The 22,952-nt window shown below is 50.7% G+C and overlaps 1 protein-coding gene across 1 annotated transcript in view; it reads left to right on the plus strand.

Annotated features, from left to right (window-relative positions):
* Positions 1 to 710: 710 nt before the first annotated feature.
* GAD1 (glutamate decarboxylase 1) overlaps positions 711 to 22,952 on the plus strand; it is a 42,476-nt gene continuing 20,234 nt past the window's right edge. The window contains exons 1-5 of the mRNA XM_004577075.3: positions 711 to 846; positions 4,075 to 4,137; positions 8,840 to 8,998; positions 10,285 to 10,527; positions 18,713 to 18,803. Of these exons, the coding sequence (XP_004577132.1) occupies positions 765 to 846; positions 4,075 to 4,137; positions 8,840 to 8,998; positions 10,285 to 10,527; positions 18,713 to 18,803 (638 nt within the window). The 5' untranslated portion in view covers positions 711 to 764. The remainder of the gene's footprint in view (positions 847 to 4,074; positions 4,138 to 8,839; positions 8,999 to 10,284; positions 10,528 to 18,712; positions 18,804 to 22,952) is intronic.

Below are 22,952 nucleotides of genomic sequence, written 5' to 3' on the forward strand. Positions count from 1 at the left end.
TAGCTCCAAACCGGGTGGGACCAGACAGTCGAGCGAGCGAGGTTCCGCGCCACTGCTTTCTGGCTGTCTGGAGTGCAAGGTGACTGGTTCTTCCCCCTGCCAGGTCCAAGCAAGGACGTTAAACTGTGGACCTTCTTTCCTCCTTTCACCTTGTCTTGCCAAAGCCCCTGGTCCCCAGAGCCGCTAGCCACCTTCTTTCCGAGGAATTAGCCAGACACAACAACGGGAACCAGACACCGCACCAGACGTGCTCGCCCCGCGCCCTGGCCCCCTCCCCCACCTGCCCTCTCGTCCACTGCTGGGCGCCCATTGGGGCTCTTCGCTGCCGGGGAGGGAACGTCGCCCAGCAAATGCTCCCCTGGGTTCACTGCCCGGTACCCCACGTCCCACTTCGGCCTTGGCCACCCCGCCTCCCCGACTAAGCGCTATACTTAAGGTCGCCTGCCACGCCGCCAGTCAGGAGAGAGCAGCGCGGGACTTCGTTGCCCTAGCCGGAGTCCCCGAGCTAGCGTGCACGTCTCCGCCTTCCCTCCCCCACCTCCTCCGCCGCGCACCCCGACTCGGCCGGCTCACTGCCCTTCCTCTCAGCCCCTCACCGCGCCCCGACCTCCAGCGGAGCGTCGGCACCCTAGCTGCTCCGGGCGCCTCCCTTGTGCAGGACTCCGGGAGCCCGGCCGGTGCAGCTCTTGCTTCTTTCTGCAGCCTGTGCCTGCACCCGACCCAGTGAGGACCCGGGACCGTAGCGGCCTAAGACCACCAAGCTGATGGCGTCTTCCACACCTTCTTCGTCCGCAACCTCCTCGAACGCAGGAGCGGACCCCAACACCGCCAACCTGCGCCCCACAAGTAGGTCCTGCCCCAGTTTTCCTATCCAATGGTTTGCGTGCGGCGAAGATGGGGGCGCTGGGAGGGCGGGAAGCTGCGCTGGCGGAAAGAGAAGGGGGTTGCGCGGTGTTGATGGAGGCTGGGAAATAAATGGAGCCCTGCCCCCGCGGTCCGGACAGAGGTCATTTGGCTGTCGGGGACATTGGGTGACTTCCAGGACGCCGCAGAGACAAGACCATGCAGGGTCCGAGAATGGGCGGACGGCCGGGGGGTCTGGCACTGGAGGAGGGCGCGCGGCAAGGGCTGTTTGTGTTGCGTTGTGTGTAGTGGGGTTTTTTTTTTTTTCTTTTTTGCTCGGGGTGCAGGGGGCGGTGTGCGGAGCCGCAGGAATAAGAGTTTTCCTGGCTTGGGCTAGGCTGGAGCCAAGCTCTGCCCTCTCCCCGCCCCCCAGAGCCGCGCTCCTAGTCTGTAATCAGCGAAGAGCTCGACGTTAATTGAAGCTTTTAGAAAAACTCCGGGTCCCTAATTGCTCTAAATTTGTGCGAGCTGTGGACGCGGGTGGCAGAAATCCGGGGCGGGAAAGGCGCACGGAACTGTTGGAGGCTGGGCCTCGACAACCATACAATGAATGACACATCTCGGGGAGAAAGGAGATGGGGGGCGGGGAGAATGGGCCGAGCATCCTCTCCAGCCAGTGATGGGGGAGCCTCGAGCTGGCCAGACGTGGGCCTGGGGCGGGGGACGAGAGGAGTCGCCTTTCTCCTCCGCCGTCAGCAGGCGACAAGTCCGGGAGAGAGGAGATAGTGGGGGGGCGTCTCTGCCCCCCCCCCCCCCCGCTCCACTAGAGAACGCTTCGAATTGGGGCTGACCGACTCCTTCGCCACAGCCACGCGGTAGAGGGGAAGCTGCTTGCTTTCCCCTGGGGGAGTGGCGCCCCTCCCCATATATAAGCTCTAGACTCTATCCCCCTTCCCCCACAGCCGGTTCTGGAGGGGTTTGGAGAGGTCCCTGTGATTCTGTGGTTAGAGTGCTTGTTGCTTTTGTGGCACAACCTAAGGGCTGGGGGAAATAAGATCCTCAGCGACCAAGGCAGGGAGTGTTTTCTGGGAAAACGCTTCCCTACACGCACCCTTTGACGCCGACTGGGCTCCCGGGCTGAAGACCTTGACTTAAACCTTCTAGCTGTCTTCCCGTCCTCTCAGCAGCTCGCTCTTCCCGCCACCCAAGCAAGCGACAATTACCCACACAACAAAGAGCGGCTTGGGAGAGCAGCCAGCCCCCGGGGCACGTGAGCGCGGACGCGGGCGGGCGGCAGAGCTGGCCCCGGCAGGCCCCGGAAAGACGCGAGGCCTGCGCGCCTTTTGTCTTTGACTTGGTGGATTTCCTTCCGGATTGTCTCCACATTCCGCACCCCCTTCTGCTGTCCAGAGGGTCCGTGGGGAGGCAGTCGTTTTGTATTTGCCCATTACCCTCTCCCACCACCACCCTCACTCCCATCCCGGGGCGTCCCTATTTCCTGGCGGGTTGCGTAACCTCTGATTGGGGGTGGGGACCCCAAAGGGGCGGTGACCGAGGTGCACACTTGGCCTGGCTCGCCTGAAGCCACCCAGGCGAGACAGAAAGCGCCGACTATGCCAGGAACCACCTCCCGCCCTTTACATCAGCCCAGCCTAGGCGTCCGCGCCCCAGGCTGCGCCCTATCCACTTTCACCTCCGCCTCACAGACACACCCTCGCCCGCCCAGCTGACTCGGCTTCCCAGCCCCTGCAAGGTCTCCTGGGACGTGTCCTTGCTCAATCTGCGCAACTTACCCTCTGGGCCCAGCAACCCCTGGGCCTAGCCTGGAACCCCTCTTGGCCCTGGGCCACGAAGTCTTCCCGACCCCCTGCAACTTCGCCGCGAGGGGACTCCCCTTAATGGTAACCCCCAATTCTGACCAGCAGTGCAACGTGAAACTTGAGGCTTTCAGGGCTGAATGACCTTGGAAAACTTGCTACATCAGTTTTTGTTTTGATTTGGTTCGTTTTGTTTTTTGGTTTCGATATTTTTCTTTCTTTTTTTCTTTCTCTTCTTGGTCCATTGAGTCTGAGATCAACGTTCCTCCTGGGTTGTCACGAAGGTGTGACGTCTAAAACAAAACTTTATCCAATGGGAATTGCTTTTTACCCGCCTAGTATCATTGTTGGATGATGATGCTGATGGCTTTGCCTTAGCACGTCGTCCAGTCCCTGACAAGAAATCTGTGCCACGCCGTGTCCTCGCGCGCCGTCGGGCCGTCCCCAGCCGGCCCTCTGGGTCCCGGCTGAGCCTGGTGTGGAAAGGCTGTCACTCTCCTTATCGCAGGCAACACTCGCGGCTGGAGGCGCAGGCTGGGGGTGGGCTGGGGGCGGGCTGGGGGCGGGGGATGGGATGATGACCCTAGCCGGGCTCTGCGGGGGAGCTGGGAAGGGGATTTCACTCAGGGCCTACCCCTTCGCTCAGCCCTGGGGCTTCGCAGGTTCCGGGTTGCTACCGGGGGGCCTCTCTACGCAAGTTGGCACCCCCGAAGGCAGCTAAAATCGGGCTGTCCCGGGTCCGCAGCTCAACTCAGAGGTAAAGCTCGCCGTCTCAGCCGCCTCCTCCAACCCCGAGCCCTATGGGTCCGAGGGAAGGGTTAACGAGCGGCAGGTGGGGAGGCTTGCCACCGTCCTGCCGGCTCCCCGGCCCGGCGCGAGGAGCAGCCAGGCGAGCCCGATCATCTAGTCAAATACTATTTTTCACCCAATTAATTCCTGAATTCTTTCGCGACCCCATTTCATGCCGGTTTATTTTAAGCTGCCACTCGGGCTGGAGACCCGCCAAGAAATTAGGAGACGTTTCGGTCCCAGATGCCTCTGAGTTCCCTTTCTGGGTTGCTGTGAGCCGCCCCTTCGAGTCTCTCGGGCCCAGACTACGGCCTCGGGGCTGGCTGGTGAGTGCTGCGCAAAACAAAACAAAGCGAAATCCCCGAGCACCTGGGCTGGGGCCAGTCGTTCTGCGCAGAGGGGTCTGCCTCCGTGCTTCTTGGGTCTCGCGCCCCAGAGGCTGGCGGGAGCAGCAAAGGGGTTGAGGGGATGGTGCGGCGGCAGCTCGAAGGCGCAGCTCGGTCTGTCCACCCACTGAACTAACTCCTCGCTCCTTTCTGGAAGGAAGCTTTAAACCGACAGCATTGGTGCTGGCCTCCACCCAGTCTTCCTTCCTGACCGGCCACCCCACTTTCTCTCGTCCTAGCGTATGACACTTGGTGCGGCGTGGCCCACGGATGCACCCGAAAACTGGGGCTGAAGATCTGCGGTGAGTGCGCAAAGGCCCAGCGGGGCGGGTGCCCGCGGAGCGGATCCCCAACTTCGGGCCTGGTTTACTGTAACGACTGCGGGGACGCCCGACTCCCGGCCCTCGCCCCTCTCTCCGCACTCCCCAGACCCTCCCCGAGCGGGCGCCCCTTGGCTCTCGCGACCTGGGCCCGGAGTTGCTCTAAAACGCCCCGAAGGCCTCAGTCCTCAGTGTGGGCTCGGAAGGCGGGGCACAGCGCCCCCGCGCGTCAACCCCGCTCTCGCCCGCGTCCCCGAAGGTGGGGTCCCCAAAGGGGAACGCCGACTCCCTTTCCCCTGGTCTCCCCCACCCCACCCAGTACCCCCAACACCTCCTCACACCCTGTTCTGGCCTCGGGGTTTAAGGGTTTTGCCCTGAGGTGTCCTAGGGAATTCGCATTTCCGTTTTCTGGAGGCGCGAGTAGCCCGGGGAAGGGGCCCACAGAGGAGGCCAGAGAAGGGGGCAGGTGGAGGTGTGTGTGGGGTGGGGGCAGGGACCGGAAGGACCACCGGGCTGGGAGGTCAGGGGTGTCTGGGAGGAAGGAAACAGCCTAGAGGGTGAGAGGAGGAGAACCACTTTCCCGAAACGACGACTTGGGGGTCTGAGGTGAAAACGCCCCGGGGAGGGGGGATTTTGTTTTCCGTAGGAGAACCGGAGATTTTGTTCGAAGGGACACAGCTGTGTGGCCTCTCAGCTGAACAATGAGAACTGGCTTTGCATTTCATCCTCTCGCATTTTCCTGGTCTTATCAGGCCCGAAAATACGGATAGAGGCGGGAACGGGGGAAGATGAACGAGGGGCTTATTACAGAGCCATCCGTCAGCGGCTGCACAGCACAGATAGCGCCCGGGGGTCGGTGGGCAGCCGGGTGGGTGCGGGTTTGCACGGGAGGGGTGGGGAGTCCTAGGAAAGAGGAGTTATTCAGTTGCTTGGGGGTGCATCCCCCCCACCCCTTAAACACGCGCCTGGCTCGGCCTCCCTCGCCTCCCTGGCCCCCCCTCTCCGGCATTAATGGGTAGGAAGGGCAGCGCCCAGCGCCCCGCCCTAACCCTTTCCCTGGGAGAGTCAGGGCAACCCGGGACTACAGCTCGTGCCCCGGCACGCGAGGCCTGAGGCCCACGAGGAAAGGCCAGGGCCAGCCTTGGGTCCTTAACGGGGCAGTCTGCGGCCACCCAGCTTTGTTCTATAAATAGCCGCCCACCCCGCCCCCAACCCGCTGCCATTCTGGGTTTAATGGCCCGTTCCGCGCCAGGTCCTCTCCTCGGCCGGCTTCTGCAGCCGTCATTGTCATGCAATCGGGCAAGCAGAACTGAGTGAGCCCCGGCTGACGGCCGGCGGGAACTGGACAGGGGCCGGCACAGCCCGCTGTACCTGCTGCTGGCCCTCCAGGTCAGTGAAGAGGAAAAGCGCCCCTTCTGGAGACCTATCCCAGCCGGGGACCGGAGAGAACTGAGATTTATAGGGTCAGGAATGGGGCTTCCCCACGCCCTCTGCCCACCAGTTCCCCGGGAGGAGCCATCTTTGTGGAATGGGATCCCCTACCTCCCTCACTCCCCAGGAAAATTAGAAGTCTGTCTGTCAAGGCAAATTTCTCCCGTTTTGTTGCAGGTCTGCAGTGAGCTGGCTTCCCCCCAGGTTACCATCCACACTGGGGGCCAACTCTAGCTTTCCCAGATGAGGCAGAGAGCAGTTCCCTGGTTGTGGCCTAGGACCCACAGACCCATTCCGTTGCCTCCACAGCCATGGGACACATCATCCTCTTTCTGTTTCCAAAGCCACTGCCCTGGTGCAACCCCAGAGGATCCTGGAAGCCTTGCCAACTTCCCCTCCTCTCGCTGCCCCCCCTCTTACCCTCTCTTTTCCAAAAGCCAGGGAATGAAGTTGCAAGGAAGGTTCCATGTGCCCCCAGGGATACCCTTAACCCTGGAGGCAGAAGACCCATGGGAAAGTCATCAGCTAGGAGAAAGCCAGGGGCTTGCCAAAATGTGAAGCATGCCTTGCAGGCATGGCGGTATGACCTACATAGAGTGGAAGGGATCCCCGAGCTCTGGTCCAGGGCCCTGGGTTCTGGAGGCTTCCATAGCTTATGTATGTAGAGGTCCCACACGGGCTGCTGGTCACAACCCCAGAGCCATTGTAAGTAGCGCGTGTTTAATTTTGTATCATTTGCCCACTCTTCAAGATAGCAAGACCTCAAGCCTTATGTATTTCTGGTTTTTCTGGGGGAAAGAAAATGGGGAATTCTGAAGGATGCCATCGGCCAATGATACACACACAGCCAGCTCCTCTGTGTAGCTGCAATTCCATGCATCTGAGCCTGGGTTTCGGCCCCATGTGTGCTGTGTGTAGCTGGAAAACTCCCGTTTGGAGCTGGGTACACTCCCCTGGACTCCCCCCCCCCCACCTTGTGAGTTTGGGAGTGCAGGTGTGAGGGACCCAGGACAGGAGCTTCCCCCAGTTTACTGCACCGATGGGAGTCCTGACAGGGAGCACCATCTAGTGTGACCGGCTGTGCCCCTAGGCTCCCCTTGGGGCTGGCCAGGATGCTACTGCCTGACCTTGCCTCTGTCCAGGGCTCTGTACACGCTCACAGCAGGTCCACACAGCCAAGGTGCACAGCAAGAGTCAGCCCAGACTGCCTCAGTCCCCGCGTCCAAGACCCCTCCCCGGCTCGCCAAGGAGGGTGTCAGAACCGCAGTGACAGGCGCCACCTCTTCATACTTGGAGAAGCAGGAAGTTCCTTGTACGTTCTCTCAGAGGAAAGTGGCCTGTATGAGAAATGGGATAGTGTGGAGAACAATACTCTTCCTACGCAAAGTGAAAGAAGTGGCAAGGTACAATAAACATGCCTACTGGCAAATGGGTGACTTTTAACACACATTAGAATACAGTGAAATCAGTATGATATTCCTAAGTACAGGACTTTCAGAAAAGGTGGATTCCTAGCACGCTACAGGAAGTATGGCTATCATTTCCCAGCCCCATCAGTACGGCTCTGGGGGCGTCTGCGTTGAAATGTCGTCTGGAGACATTGTCCAGGGCCTGAACTAGGTTCCAACTCCTCAGCTGCCTGGAAGAAAGGGGGTCCCTAAAGAGGTCACAAGATGGGAGGAGACTGCAGGCTTTTCCTGGGGGTCGTGAACCAGAAGCCCAGAGGCCTGAGGGTTCAGAGGAGGGGTCTGGGTGGGCAGAACCCTCCCCCCATTAAGGCCACCTGAGCTTGGCCAGTTCCACCCTCCCTGATCTGGGAGAGGGGAGGAGTTCCATTCCAGAGCCAGGTGGCCCTGACTCTGAACTTGGAAGTGGGAGGAGAAATCCTGACAGTGAAAGAGGGGGAGGAAAAGAGGATGCTATCCCCATCTATACGGGTATATATTCCCCCTACTCCCTCCACCCTTGGGTGCCTCTGCCTTTCTATGCCAAATGCCAAAATCCGAGGCTAGCCCCCTTGCTGGGGAGGGATCTCCTCACCTCAGGCTGCCCCCTGAGTCTGATGTCGCCAGCCTGCCACGCTGAGCTGCAGGCTGAAGGAAATAAAGCTGGACCGGCCCAGATTCACATGCCATCCCTTGCCCCTCCTGGGACTTGACTTCCAAACCTGCTTTGTGAGGTGTGTGACTCCATGAGGGACCTGGATCTCCACAGAGACACCTTGAGACAGGGCAGGGGTCCCTGAGAGGTTAGAGCTAGGTCCTGCTGCCCAGGCACCCTGGGAGGAGATGCTGAGGGAGAGTGGATTTGCAGATCCAGGGCTCCACACAAGCCTGTAGGCAAGGGGCAAGGGCTTGTCACACTTCCTACATCGGTGGGCCCAGCCCCGCTTACCTGTTGGCTATTGGTGGTAGCATCCCAACTCTTCACCCCTGGAGAGAGAGAGATGTCTGCTCCCTCTGGGAGTCCAACTAAGGTGTTGTGACCCCCCGATTCTGGGCTCCAAATTCATCTGGGGCAAGAGGGTAGGCGTGGTTCTTGGATGTCTTTCTCCCTTTAGGACAGTTTTGGCCACCACCTACCAGGCTGTATGCCTCTGGAGGAGGGGCGCCTGCCTCTCTAACACCACAGCGGGAGTGCTGCTAAGCCACAGGCGTTGGCGAGAGCACTTAGACACCCGGCGGGCCACACACAGAGGTTTTGAAGCTCTCTAATCTTCCCCCAGTTCCAATTCAAGAACAGGGAGTAGTACCAGAAAGCTGCCTCTCAACTTTGGATCCAAAAAGTTATACGTCACACTGTGAACCTTAGATACTGCTGGAGGAAAGCATTTTTTCCTAATCCCCATTTGTTGGATCCTGCCCCTCCTCCCTTCTCCCTCTTCTGTCGTTCCTCCTCTCACTCCCACTCCTCCCTCTGGTCGCTCAGCCACCCTGGGCCCCGTGCCTTCTGCAAAGCCGCTTCCGGGCTGGCCCAGCTGCAGCGGCCTTATGGACTGAGGTCTGAGCTCCCGGCCACGCCCATAGAAGAGGGTTGGCTTTGCTTACCGTGTCCCCCCTCGCGCATGACTGGGCAGGTACCGCTGACGACACTTGGCGCGCCCCTGTGCCTGCGGGCCAGCAGTGCCAGAGTCACTCTCCATCAATCGCGGAGCGCCCTGCCTGCCCGGCCGAGCGCGGAGGCTCCCTGGCACGCGGCAGCGCCTGGGGTGGTGGGGAGCGCCCTCTCTGACCCGACCTCTCTCGTGCCTTAGGCTTCTTGCAAAGGACCAACAGTCTGGAAGAGAAGAGCCGCCTCGTGAGCGCCTTCAGGGAGAGGCAGTCCTCTAAGAACCTGCTTTCCTGCGAGAACAGTGAGCGCGAGGCCCGCTTCCGGCGCACGGAGACCGACTTCTCCAACCTGTTCGCCCGAGGTAGCCCTCCTCCACGCCTGGCCCTGGGCGCCAGCTCCGGGCACAGCTCTGTGGCGCCCCGCGCCCCTCCCCCGCCCCTCCCCCAAATTACGCTGCTTTGACTGAAGAAATGTCATTCCCTAAAGCTTTACCACCACACTGCACTTCCCAGCCTCCCTCTCTCCTTACGGGTTGGGTCCCTTTTGGTTTGGAAAGCTTGGAGAGGGAGGGGCAGCCAGTAACAGCTAAGGAAGACGCTTGCCTGGACCATGCAGAGCCACCAGATCGCAGACCCCAGAGCCACTTCACCTGCCACAAAATCTAGTGACCGCCTACTGAACACATTTGTCCCCAGGCCTGGGCGGAAGAGTCACAGTGATGCCCTAGGAAGCTGTATGGCTGGGGCTTCTAAGCAGCTTTCCATTCTGGAGATTGCCTCTGTCTCCCTTCCTCCTGCATTCCTCTTCCCTCCCACGTCCCCACCCCTTGTTTCTCTCATTCCAGTGCCCCCCACAGCATTGGCCTCAGGAGGGGCTGCATCAGCTCAGAGATGGACCTGCCATTACCCTTCCATTTATCCCCTAGGGTGCTCCAGGGTCCAGACCAGAACATTCAGCAAGGCATTGCTAAAACCCCAGGGAACCAGCACATAGCATCAGCCTGCTCTTGACTCTGAATGGCAGCCTCAGCGGGGACCCCTTACCTCTCCTCCCTGCCTAATCCTCCCACCCACCCCGCCTGTGTCCAACAGAACCTACAACCCAAAGTCACCTCCACTCATGTCAATGTCCAGGCCCAAAAGCATGAGGTCGAGAGAGGACCAGGAGTCCCCTCTTCCACTTTCTGGAGTCCCCCTTCAAGTTCTACTCTCCAGCCAGGGACACCCACAAAAGGATTACTCTCTTCAGGGGACAACTAGGCCTCTATCCAGGAATGTCTCAGATTGAGCACAGCATGACACCAATGCAAAGGTCCTGGTGCGCACCTGGTCCCTAGGCAGCGTGACAGAAGTTCCCTCTGCCTCATGCCTTCCAGGGGTTCCTTCTGCCTGCAAATGAAGAGCAACGGGCAGGCCCACTCCCAGCCTCCATTGCCTTGGGGGGGCTCATATGAGAAAGCCTGTGAACCCCAGAAGGGAGTGCAGAATTGCTAGGTACTTGGTCTATCCAATCTCAGTGCCCATATCTATGCTAGAATGAAATTCAGCGTGTCAACATACCACAGCTGCTACTAGAAATCAGGCTGAGTTGGGGAGTCGGGTGATGGCTGCTCATTGATTCCCTGCACCTGTCTTCTCCCTCCCTCAGACCTGCTTCCGGCTAAGAACGGGGAGGAGCAAACCGTTCAGTTCCTGCTGGAGGTGGTGGACATCCTCCTTAACTATGTGCGCAAGACGTTTGATCGTTCCACCAAGGTGCTGGACTTCCATCACCCACACCAGTTGCTGGAAGGCATGGAGGGCTTCAACCTGGAGCTCTCCGACCATCCCGAGTCCCTGGAGCAGATCCTGGTGGACTGCCGAGACACCCTCAAGTATGGCGTCCGCACAGGTAAGGCTGAGAGGCGGGTGGGAGTGGCCACGGCCACCAGCTGCTTGCCCTTGCAAGGACAGCTGGGTCCCAGTGTCCCTGTAGTCCTGGCGAGACAAGACAGGCACATTCTCAGGGGCCCCAGGAGTGGGCAGGGGAGGGGACAGCCATGAGCAGTAACATTTGAAAGGTCCCCACCTGGCAAAACCTCATCAATGCATATTGTGAAAGTAGGTTTAAAACATGTGGGTACATGCCGATAAGTCTAGCGCTGTGTCAAAGAGTTTTTCCTCTTGGCTGCAAACTGTTTAAAATGTAGGGAGAGCAGAGCATCCCTACCTCTTTTCATGTCTGTTTCATTCTGAGTAAATCTTACTCTTCCCTGTGCTGATACGGGGGTGAAGAGTGTGGGGCAGGACAAGGAATATCTCACTTCCCTCCGTTTCTGCATTTGTTTCCTGGAGCTGCCATGAGAAATCACCACAGACACCAAATTCAAGGGTGGCTTGAAACGGTAGACACTGTTTGGGTGTCTATGAGTTCTGAGTCGAGGTGTGGGCAAGGCCCTGCTCTCTGCCGGCTCTCGTCAATCTGCCACAGTGATTTTGCAACCTCTGGTGGTTGTAAGCACCCCTGGGCTGGTAGATGCTTCACTCCCATCTCTGCCTTCACCTTTGCCTTCAACCTTCTCCATGGCATGTGTCCCAATTTCCCTCCCATTCACTAGCACACTAGTCTAGTTTAGAGGTACCTGGATCCAGCATGACTGCCTTTCAACTTAGGCATGTCTGCAAACACCCCATGTCCAAATAAGATTACGTTCAGCTTTCTGAAGGACACAGTTCCATCCCTGCCACCTGCTGGCTAGGCCAGAAAGTCTCCCCCACCTCTCTCTCTCTCTCTCTCTTTCTCACTCACACACACACACACACACATGCACACACACACTCTTTGCATTCTGTTGCATCCTCTGAGGTGTAGACGCTGAGTCACTGACTCCTGTTTCCACAGTGAGTCCTTGAGGATGTCCTGTTGCCTCCTCTTCATGATGCACAAGTCCTCTTTAACCAGCAGTCCTGGCACAAGCACTTTCTGATTGCCTCAAGTTCAAGGACATTGGGGATCTGTTGAAGTCCAAGAGTGAGGCAGTGTTTTCTTCCCTCTGACTCTTGGGTCAACAGTCTGCAGGAATTAGCAGAAAGGGGATTCCTGAGGCCACAGCTGGCAGCCCTTGCGCTTTTTCCTTCCTTCTGTCTCCTTTTCCTTCATTCCCTCCCACTCACAGTCACATGAGATCAGTCTAACAAAGAGTGGAGAGGTTGATGGACATGGAGCCGTAAGGCTATCTGATGTCAAAACTGCAACATCATAATGGAATAAATGGGGCTAGCCAGAGAAGTTTTTTTCTTTTTTTTAATGTAAGGAGTCCCAAATAGCATTTGAGGTCTGCCCATTCTACGGGGATAAATAGAGTTCATTAAGTAACTGCTCGATGGGCAAGATTCAGTTGTAGTGACACACTCTGATTTTTAGTGAAAAGCGCTCCTATTTGGTTTAGTTCTATCTTGTTCTCCATCTGACAGCTAACCTGTTCCTGGTGGAGACCAGGTTGGATTGTTTGGCTGGATTAGACAAGAGTCAAAAGTCCTTGAGGTTTGTTTTAGTTTGAGTTGCTTTGGGCCAGGGTGTTTTGTTTTCCCACTCCACTCTGTACATACTTTCTGAGAAAGACTAGAACCATGCACAAGGCTACTTCAAAGAGTTCTTGGAGGGGAGTACATTTGGTGCAAGTGATTAAACTATCTCTTGCCTAACCCCATATCGGAGTCCCTGAGTTCAAGTTGAAACTCCACTCTGTTTTCCCGCCAATGTGAGGAGGCAGGTGCTGACTCCATGATGGAGTCTGTCACCCACATGGGAAACCCAGATTGAGGCCCTAGTTCCTGGCTTTAGCCTGAAAAGTTGCAGACATTTGGGGAATGAACCAGTAGACAAGATCACCTTCTCTCTCTCTCTCTCTCTCTCTCTCTTTCTTACATAGAGAGAAAAAAGTTTTAAAAATTCATGGAAAATGCAATCAGCATGTAACACTGTTTTTTACAAACGTTTTGTAGCACCCTCCTATGTTTATCCTTCAGCCCTGAAGAGTGTTGTGCCTCAGGGAGAAACAGGATTTTATTTGTGTAGCGTCTCAGATCAAGTACAAAGAATAAGGCTTTTCTGGCCAGGAGCAGTCTGGACTCCCAGGAGGCTGCGGTGTGAAGCCACTGGGGATTCAACCTGCAGCCATGCATTCCTGCTGTTGGTTCTGTTGCTCAGAGCAGATGTTTGCATGCACAGAGTTCATCACTATTCGAGCGCCGAGGCCTGTGCTGCTGCATCTAGGGATGTTGGCCCTGCAGAAGTAGACTGATGTGCCACAGCTCCTGGTTGCTGGTCTGTGAGCAAAAGTAGATAGGGAAGCAACAGGGCAAGCGCCTGCAGGGAGCTCCACGCATGGAAAATGCTGTTAAAGACATTAATGTGTTAATGCTCAATCTGAATAATGGGTTGACTTGGTTGAATTTTAATGGTGAAAATCACCGGGTCCGATTAAAACGTGTGAAAGGATAAAGATGGCATTTGGATATTCTAAGATGTATTTATTTGAAAGACAGAGCAACAGAGTGAAAGAGACACAATGTTTACACCTGCTGGTTCATTCCTCAAGTGCCTAAAGCAGGGGGTTGGAGCAAGGCAAAGCCAGGAGCCAGGAACTCCATGTTTGTCTTCCTCATGAGTGTCAGGACCCTAAGTACTTGCACCATCTTATATTGCTCTCCAGGCATATTAATACGAAGCTGAACTGGAAACAGAGTAGCCTGGACTTGAACCAGGAACTCTGCCAATTTTCCAAGCAGAGGCTTAAATTGCAGTGTCAGAACAGATTTTTTTTTTCACATAAAGTGATTATTTTTAATTAAATTTTTTTTTTTTTTTAGTTTTTTACAGATTCAGTGTGATTTGTAGGTAAAATTCTAAGCATAATGATATTCCCTTCCTCCTTGGTCCCTTCGGCCCTTCTTCGCCCTTTGTTTATCTTCTTTTTTGTTTTTGTTTTTGAGATAACATCTTTTAAATTTCCATTACACTAAAAGGTTTAATACTTCACCAAATAAGAAGTTGAACAAGTAAAGAGCAAAAAGAGACTAGTTTAATTGAAATAAATGGAGTACAGATAACAGGTAGGAACAGTAATTGAGTGGTAGAATAACCATCTTAGCCATAGACAATACATTTGAAAGTAATCACAGACCATTAAACTGTAGTAGTATAAACATTCTTAACCATTGGTTTAGCCAAGGTATAAAGCAAAATTTTACAGAACTATATTTTCAGCAATACTGATACACACAGACATTTCTTTTTTGTTTGTTTGCTTTAAAAAATTGGCTCCCACATATAAAAGAGACCATGTGGTGTTTGTTTCTTTGGGTCTGGCTTATTTCACTCAACATGATGCCCTCCGGTTGTGTTCATTTGGCTGCAAATGATAGAATTTCATTCTTTTTACAGCTGGATAATACTCCGTTGTGTATATGTACACCACATTTTCCTTATTCATCTAGTGGTGAACACCTTGCTTGAGTCCAAATGTTCGCTGTTGTGAACAGTGCTGGTGATGTAGGTGTCTCTTAGACACGATGTGTTCATTCTTTGGGCTTTATACCCAGTCTTGGATTGCTGGATCATATAGCAGATTATTTCTAGTATTGTAAGGAAGCTCCACACTGTTTTCCACAGTGGCTGCTCTAGCAGTGTGTAAGTTTTCTTCTTTTTCCAGCACTTGTACGCACTATGTTTTGGATTTTAGCCATTCTGACAAGTGTGTGGTGAGATCTCACTGTAGTTTTGATTTGTGTTTTTCTCTAATGGCTAGTGATGCTGAGGATTTTTTTCATGTTTGTTGGCCATTTGTACTCCTTCTTTTGAGGGCTATCCATTGAAGTACTTTGCTCATTTCTCAATTGGCCAAAGGTTGTTGAACTGTTTTTTTTTTTTTAAGATTTATTTGTTTTTATTGGAAACTCAAAATTATAGAGAGAAGGAGAAACAAAGACCTTCCATCAGCTGCTTCAGTCCCCAAGTGACCGCAATGGCCGGGGCTGAGCCAATCCAAAGCCAGGAGCCAGGATCTTCTTTTGAGTCTCCCACGTGGGTGCAGGGTCTCAAGGCTTTGGGCCATGCTTTATTGCTTTCCTAGGCCACAATTAAGGAGCTGGAAAGGAAGTCAGGGCACAAACCAGCTCTCACATGGGATCCCAGCACATGCAAGGCAAGGACTTTAGCCACTAGGCTACTGTGCTGGACATGTGGGATATTAATCTTCTGTGGGCAGGTGGTTTGCCAATATTTTTCCCAATTCCCCAGCAGACTTATTTTTTTAAGATTTATTTATTTTTATTGGAAAGTCAGATATAGGGAGAGGAGGAGAGACAGAGAGGAAGATCTTCCTCTCTATCCGTTGATTCACTCCCCAAGTAGTCTCAACGGACAGAGCTGAGCTGATCCAAAGCCAGGAGCCAGGATTTTCTTCCAGGTCTACCATGCGGGTGCAGGGTCCCAAGGCTTTGGACCATCCTCCACTTTTTTCCCAGGCCACAAGCAGGGAGCTGGATGGGAAGCAGGGCCACAAGGATTAGAACCTTCACCCATATGGGACCCCGGTGTAAGGCAAGGACTTTAGCCACTAGGCTACCGTGTCAGGCCCGGCAGCAGACTGTTCTGCTGCCAGGCCCAGCAGCAGAACCAGCATCTATAAGTCTTTCATGAACTGACACAGGCATAAGTCAGTCACAGCAGCTACTTAGGTGATTTCTAGGTATATCAGATTTCCGTAATTATTCCTTCTTTAACTTTTAATTGCAAAAAAAAAAAAATTGTCTTGAATTGTATCTATTTGTTTGAGAAGTAGACAGTTTCATGCATTGGGTTACTCACCAAATGCCAGCAACCACTTGGATTTGACTAGAAGGCAGAGCCAGGGGGCTGAGATAGCCATCCAGTTCCTGGAACCATCACTGCTGGCTCCCAGAGCCTGTACTGGCAGGCAGGAGGAGTCAGGAACTGAATACAGGTATTGAGAAGTTAGGCACGCTGGTGTTGGACACAGGCATCTTAAGGACTTGGCTGAAAGCCTGCCCATATCTTGGCAAATTTTAAGCTTCTTGAATTTTTAGAAAAACATATTTTTTCTTCATTTTTGAAAAGATTTACAGAGAGATATGGAGAGACAGCCACACATACACACGTACTCACGCACGATGCACCCGCAGATCTTCCATCTGCTGGTGTACTTCGTAAGTGGCTGCAACTGCCAGAGCTGGACCAGTTCAAAGCAGGAGCCTGGAGCTTGTTTCTGCACTCACACATACGTGCAGGAGCCCAGGCACTTGAACCGTCCTCTACTACTTTCCCAGGCACATTAGCAGAGAACTGGATCAGAAGTGGAGCAGCCAGGACACGAACCAGCACCCGTATGGGATGCTAGCACTGCAGATGGAGGCTTAACCTGACACACATGGTGCCAGCCCCCATCCAATTTTAAACTGGTATGAAAGCAGAATCATACAATGAACCCTGTATATCCAACACCCAGATTTTGTTCAGTTCCAGGAAATTTTATGCCACTTGTAGCTGTATCTACTTCCTTCTCTTCTGTATTATCTAGAAGCGAATCTACAACCTAGTATCATTGCATCCACCAACATTCCTCACCCTTATAACCTTCTTCAAAAGATACATAGTGTCCTTCTTGCACCTGAAAAAAGCCCACAGAATTTACAGTTCCTTAAAGAAAAGAAATGGTCAGTTTCCAAATTTCCAGCTGTCTCATGAATATCATAAATATTTTTGTAATTCTTTTGAGTAAAAAATCTGGGTAAGCTCTTCACATTGTGATTGGTTGGTATGTCTCCTTGTGGTTGGTTTTTCCCCTCTACTCGTTTTTCCCCCCTTAGAATTTATTTGTTGAAAAACTTTCTTTAAAAAGATTTTATTTTTATTGAAAAGTCAGATATACAGAGAGGAGGAGAGACAGAGAGGAAGATCTTCCATCCAATGATTTACTCCCTAAGTGATTGCAACAGCTGGAGCTGAGACAGTCTGAAGCCAGGAGCCAGGAGCCTATTCTGGATCTCTCACGCGGGTGCAGGGTCCCAAGACTTTAGGCCATCCTTGACTGCTTTCCCAGGCCATAAACAGGGAGCTGGATGAGCAGTGGGGCCGCTGGGATTAGAACCAGCATTTGACCCTGGCACGATAGCATAGTGGTTAAAGTCCTCGCCTTGCACACACTGGGATCCCATATAGTCCCCGGTTCCTGCACCCACATGGGATACCCAAAAGAAGTTCCTGGCGCCTGGCTTCGGATTGGTGCAGCTCCAGCCCTTGGGGCCGCTTGGGGAGTGAACCATCGTACAGAAGATCTTCCTTTCTGTCTCTCCTCCTCTCTGTGTATCTGACTTTCCAATAAAAATAAATAAATATTTAAAAAAGAAGAAGAAGAATCAGTACTCATGAGATCCCAGTGTGTGCAAAGTGAGAACTTTAGCCAGTAGGTTACTGCGCCAGGCCCTGTTGTAAAGCTTTTAAAAAATAACTGATTTCCTCCCCCTGTTTGACTTTAGGTGCTATACTGCTCAGTACCATGGCTGTCATCTGTTGTTTCCATTGAATATAGTGAATTGAAATTAAAAGTAAAACTAGGTTACTTCATTACTTGGTAGAAATTTTGCAATAAGACTTTTTTTGGGGGAGAAAGCGTAAGGTTGTAGCCATAAGCTAAAAGTAAACGGACTGGAGGCGGGGGACATCGAATCCTGTGTGTTCTAACGGGCAAAGAGATGCTGTCCCACTTTGTGTTGTTCTCTGTAGATCTTTGGCTCTGCTGTGTCCAGTTGTTCTGATACATTATCAACGAGCATGATCACATTTATTTATGATTTAGTCTTTTCTTAGAAGTATTTGTTAAAAAGGTTTCAAGTGGCCATCGCTGAAACATTTCGGTGGAGCTAAGTAAACTTTGCTATGTTGCAGGAGATAGGGTGTGTTCTGTTGGCACTGAGCAAACCAGCGGAGAATAGCATGGTTGAAGTCAGTTGAAATAGTCTTGAGGGCCGTCTGGAATCTAGCCTCACACACTGTTGCTTGTTAGGGGTTGGACTCCTGCAATGCAGAGGTTGGTCTCTTCTGAGAGATGCGTTCGTAGTGCAGATGTTCCGAGGGAATCTCCCTCGCGTCTGGGGGAAGAACAGGCACCCTCAGTGGGGATTAAGAGCAGGAATATTCCCGTGCCAGCTCTCTGATGGTTATTTCAGAGGCAGAGGCAATTTCCACTGGAAATCGAGGCATCAGCACATCTTTCTAGCACCAGTTCTCTGTCACACACCCCTAGATAATCTGTTGTGTCGACTCCTCCAGGACAGCTGAGCCAAGCCTGCTGATGTGGAGTTAACTGTTCTGGTGAATGCCAACTTGGCAAACAACCCTGATTCGCTAAGCACAAAGTCTGTTAAAGCTGACTGTGGGTTACACAGGACTTTAAGCCATGACAGTTATTTCACCAGCAGCAACTCAAGGAGTAAATGAGGCTGTTTCTGCCCATTTCACATGCTAGGTCTCAGCAGTAAGTGTACTTGAATCGCCACCTGTCTCTACCTGGGCAGAGCGCACCATGCTTGATGTCCTGCTTATCACGGAGTCCCATGCAGTGATGGAATGCTGTCAGCATCAACATCAGCGGCAGTCCTTTCTCCAAGCCTGGTTTGGTCCACAGAGCCGGGAGTCCCGCAGCCTCTTCTCTATTAGCAAACCTTGATCTGGAGATGAAAAGCTTTCAGATTTGTAAATGAGGAAAAATCAGGAACAACTTCATCCTCTTTTGTCATGAAAAAAATATGTGGAATAGGAGTTTGTCTAGAAGTCCGTAATGAAATATTGAAAAACATCATTAGTTTCATGATCTTGGATTTTTAAAAAATTTAATGCATGATGCTTTAGAAACCTAGAAATTCGAGAGGTATCATTCAACCTTCCACTCCTCCAGGACCCTCGAGTAGCTCCATTAGACTACTGGGATAGAGACTCAGTCCAAGTTGCACAGTGGGAGAGGCCCTTGGTGTTGACAATGGCTTAGCTTGATGCTCGCTGTTGCTCTCCTCTCTAGGTCATCCTCGGTTTTTCAACCAGCTGTCCACTGGGTTGGACATCATTGGCTTAGCTGGCGAATGGCTGACGTCGACTGCCAACACCAATATGTAAGTCCCCCGTATTCTTATCATATTATACACAATCGTGATGTGTGATTGCAGTTTATCGCTTTCAAAGTCCAATGCCAATGGTTCTGCTTTGTTCAAGTTGCCCAGTCATCTTTTCTCTTCAAATCCTGTAGGTTTATCAACATTTTGGTTTAACAGTAGGTACAGTATCAACTATTTTTATTTTAATAAAGCAAACATTTTTAATAAAGCAAACATTTATTAAACTATAATAAAAACATTCCATCAAATTACAAAACCTGAGCAAGAAAAACAAACGGCACATGCTTAACTGTAGTTGACATTCAAATAAAATTTGCATTCCCAAAATATTATACAGTAATTAGAAAATACCAGCCAAAGTAATATTAGGATACTTTTAAGTGCGATCTCAACAAATTTGAACAGAAGCAAATTTTAACAAAGGTAAATTTTACAGTGAAACATAGCAGTAGATTAAGGATCTTAACATGTTTATTTTACTGCTATTTGACACTATGATACAAAAATAAGAGGATTTACTTGATATTTTTAATAAATATCTCATGGGCTGTTGAGTGCCTTACTGGTGAAAAGATTTAACTGGCTAATCTCATCAATCCATTTTGTACATTTAGTAAGCATCATCTCTGCCCTACCTAACTCTTAATGCAATTCACAGCACACAAATGGTTATCATATTAAATACATAATCAACTCAGACTTCTCAACAACAAGGAAATTAGTAAACCATCTAATGGACTGCTTACCATACACTTTCCTCATAACTAAATAATACACAAAAAAATCAAAATAATATTTGTCATCACTCTAAACTATTGCCAGCAACTGACGGAAACTGCCAATTTGCCATATTCGTGTTCACAACATGCTAAATATACTCTGCTGTTACTTCATCCATGAAATGCCAACATGCCTAGAACAGAGAATTTTCACCATCTCTTGCCGTGGGACCTGACTTGCAGCAATCTATATTTAGATCAGAACTCCATGGGCACTTGATGAACTCTACCTTTCCATGTTGGCTTTCTTATATGAGAGAGAATATATGGTATTTATTCTTTTGTGATTGACTCATTTCGCTGAGCGTAATAGTTTCTAGTTGGGACCACCTGGTTTTGAATAGAATAATATCGTTCTTCTTGACAGCTGAATAATATTCCATTGAATAGATGTACCACAATTTTTTTAACCATTCTTCCTTAGACGCACATCTGGTTTGTTTCCATGACATTGCTATTGTGGATTGTGCTGCTGTGAATATAGGATTACAGATCCCCTTCTCGTATGCAGATTTCACTTCTGTTGGGTATATTCCTAAGAGCGGGATTGCTGGGTCATATGGCAGGTTTATTTGCACAAGCACTCTCCATATGGATTTCCACAATGATTGTACTAGCCTATACTCCCACCAGCAGTGAAGGAGGGTACCTTTTTCCCCACATCCATGCCAGCATGTGTTGTTTTTCGAATTCTGAATGTAGGCCAGTCTCACAGGAGTTAGGTGGTACCTCAAGGTGGTTTTTAAATTAAATAATGCAAACTAAGAAAAATGTTTGAGAGAAGTAATAACTATGACTTTCGTAGTTTGAAATTTGAGGTTCAAAGGCTGCAGCTCTCTTGAAAGTTTTTCGAAGGAGGGCAAATTCTCTGGTCTGATCTCAGTGTCCTTTTCCCATTGAAGCACATGGTCTTTCCGATTGAGGTCACATTTCCTCCATAATTAAAGCTTCCTTAAAGCGACAAACCTCTGTCTGGTTCCACTAAAATTCACAACCAAAAATTCAGCCAGTACTGTAACATTGTATATTCCTTTCAAAATTGCCTATTGTTTTTCTGATTTTGACATTTTCCCCCTGTAGGTTGCTTGTCAACAAAGTTTTCATTCATTTCTCTGTATTTGCAAGTTTATATGAAACTGATTCTAAGTTCCCCAGAGGGCCACCACCACCTGGGTAGTTTTCGAGCAGTCACCTTGAAGTTTCCTCTGTGTGCATATGCCCTGTGTGGGGGCTAAGGCTGCAAGTTGATGAGCGCTAGTGAACACTGTCTCTGCTCTGTCAACACTGTTTTTGTTGCTGTCGATACACCCAGACCTTGGCATCACAGTCAATTAAAACATCCAAGTGCAAATCATGAAATTTAATAATAGCTGCCTAAGAATTGCATGAGGCTCATTCACTATGGAAATTCAGAGAAACTAGTTATCTACTTCAGAAACTCATGGTAGATTCTGAAAAATGAATTTACACGAAAGGGTGTCTTTGTTTCAAATAAGAAATTCCATTTGACATCAAGAGAGAATGAAAGTTACAAAAGTTCAAGCTACCCCATTTTTCTTAAACTATTATCAGCCACACAATCTGAAGACCATTTAAAAATTATAGATTGATTCATGTGTGTTAATGGCAATGGCCAAAATCCTTAGCCATACTCAGAGAAAAGTTTCTGTTAGCTAAGGGTTCCAGCTTTGTTTGCTAATTTAAAACAATTATGACACGTGTCAAAAAAGTAAATGTGACAAGTGAAGCCTTTCATGCTGAAAGGCATAAAAGATTAAATTGAAAAATGCAAATGGCTTTCATGTTTCCTGCTCGCAAGACATGGTTAACTTCACAGAGTGTCCACGTGGTACTGCCAAAGGCTCAGAGGAAGGCGGGATCCTTCCTCTGGTGTCCTCCAACCAGACCCTCCCATCTATAATCTTTGCTGCATCATGATTTATGAGATAGAAATAGATACCATAATCTAACTGTAACTTAAAAGCACTAATGTTTAATTGTAGTAGCTAACACCATGGAACAATATAAATTAAGAAGTAGTTTGTCTTCTTAAAGCCAGCTATTTGGAAAATACAGGTCAAAAGGCAGAGTGTAAGGTCGTATCATGGCCAGTATTGTGGCTCAGTGAGTTAAAACCACTGCCTATGATGTCAGAATTGCTCCACTACTGAGCCAGCTCCCTGCTCATGTGCCTGGAAAGGTGCTGGAGGATGACCCAAGTACTTGGGCTTATCGTACCCTGGTGGTACACCCAAACAGGATTCAAGGCCCCTGGCACGGCCCTGGCACAGCCCTGGCCATTACAGACATTTTGGAGAATGAACCATCAGATGGAAGATTTCTTTCTCTTTCTGTCTCTCCCTTTCTCTGTAGCTGCCTTTGAAATAAAGTAAGTAAACCTTCAGCAACAACCAAGAAACATGCCTATCCCTTAAGGCCCAAGTACATACTCCGGTAACTGAATTCCCCTGTGTTTCCCAGCATTGTGTTCTGCAAGTTTCTCAGTTGCAAGTTCACAATACGAGTAAATACAAGGGGCTCAGCCCTTTGAGCCATTTATGACCGGTCTCCTGAAAGACTTTCTCCAAGCAGAAAAATTCCAGTTTCTCTTTTTCTTTGTGTTCATAAAATCAAAGTCCCTTACTCCTCTCTTACATCAGTCTAGCCACAAAACACTAAAATATGTCCTAGCCATCTAAGGTCAAGGCCAATTCAACTAAATGACATATAGTACTTGCAGCTGCACCGAGCAGGAGATTATTTATAAAGTATGATCCGATTCCAACAGATCGATGGAGAAGGTTATTTAAAACAGTGAAACAGTTTCTGTCAGTTCTGGAGACAAGGCACTATCGGAAGTAATTGCTATTATCTAGAAATTGTCCTAAGCCAGTTGCCCAGACATGCATGGCATGTGGCAGCACGGTGTCAGCTTGGCACCACTGATTAGTATGGGAGGGGGGCATCAAGGCATGGGGGAAGGTGGGTGGGACAAATGCTTCCAGTTTTTCTTCTCTTTTCTCCTGTAGCTGGGTGGGGTGGGGGAGGGTAGGAAGGGGAGGAGACCATTCCCAGCTGCCAAACTATATCAGTTTCCCGGAGATGGGGGATGTCCACTTGATGTTATCTTAGAAACCCAGATGTGGATCTCTCTTTGCCTGCCTGCCTGCCTGCCTTCCTTCCTTCTCTTTTTAATGTGCACTCCTATTAACTTTTTAAAAGAGCAATTTGTGCATTGTAGCACCACAAGTTAAATCACTGTCTACAATGCCAACATCCCAAATTGGAGTAAGTTCAAGTCCCACTGTTCCACTTCTGATCTAGCTCCCTGATAATGCACCTGTGAAAGCAGCAGAAGATGGCCCAC

This window comes from Ochotona princeps, chromosome 5, assembly GCF_030435755.1.
Source record: "Ochotona princeps isolate mOchPri1 chromosome 5, mOchPri1.hap1, whole genome shotgun sequence".
Classification (NCBI taxonomy): domain Eukaryota; kingdom Metazoa; phylum Chordata; class Mammalia; order Lagomorpha; family Ochotonidae; genus Ochotona; species Ochotona princeps.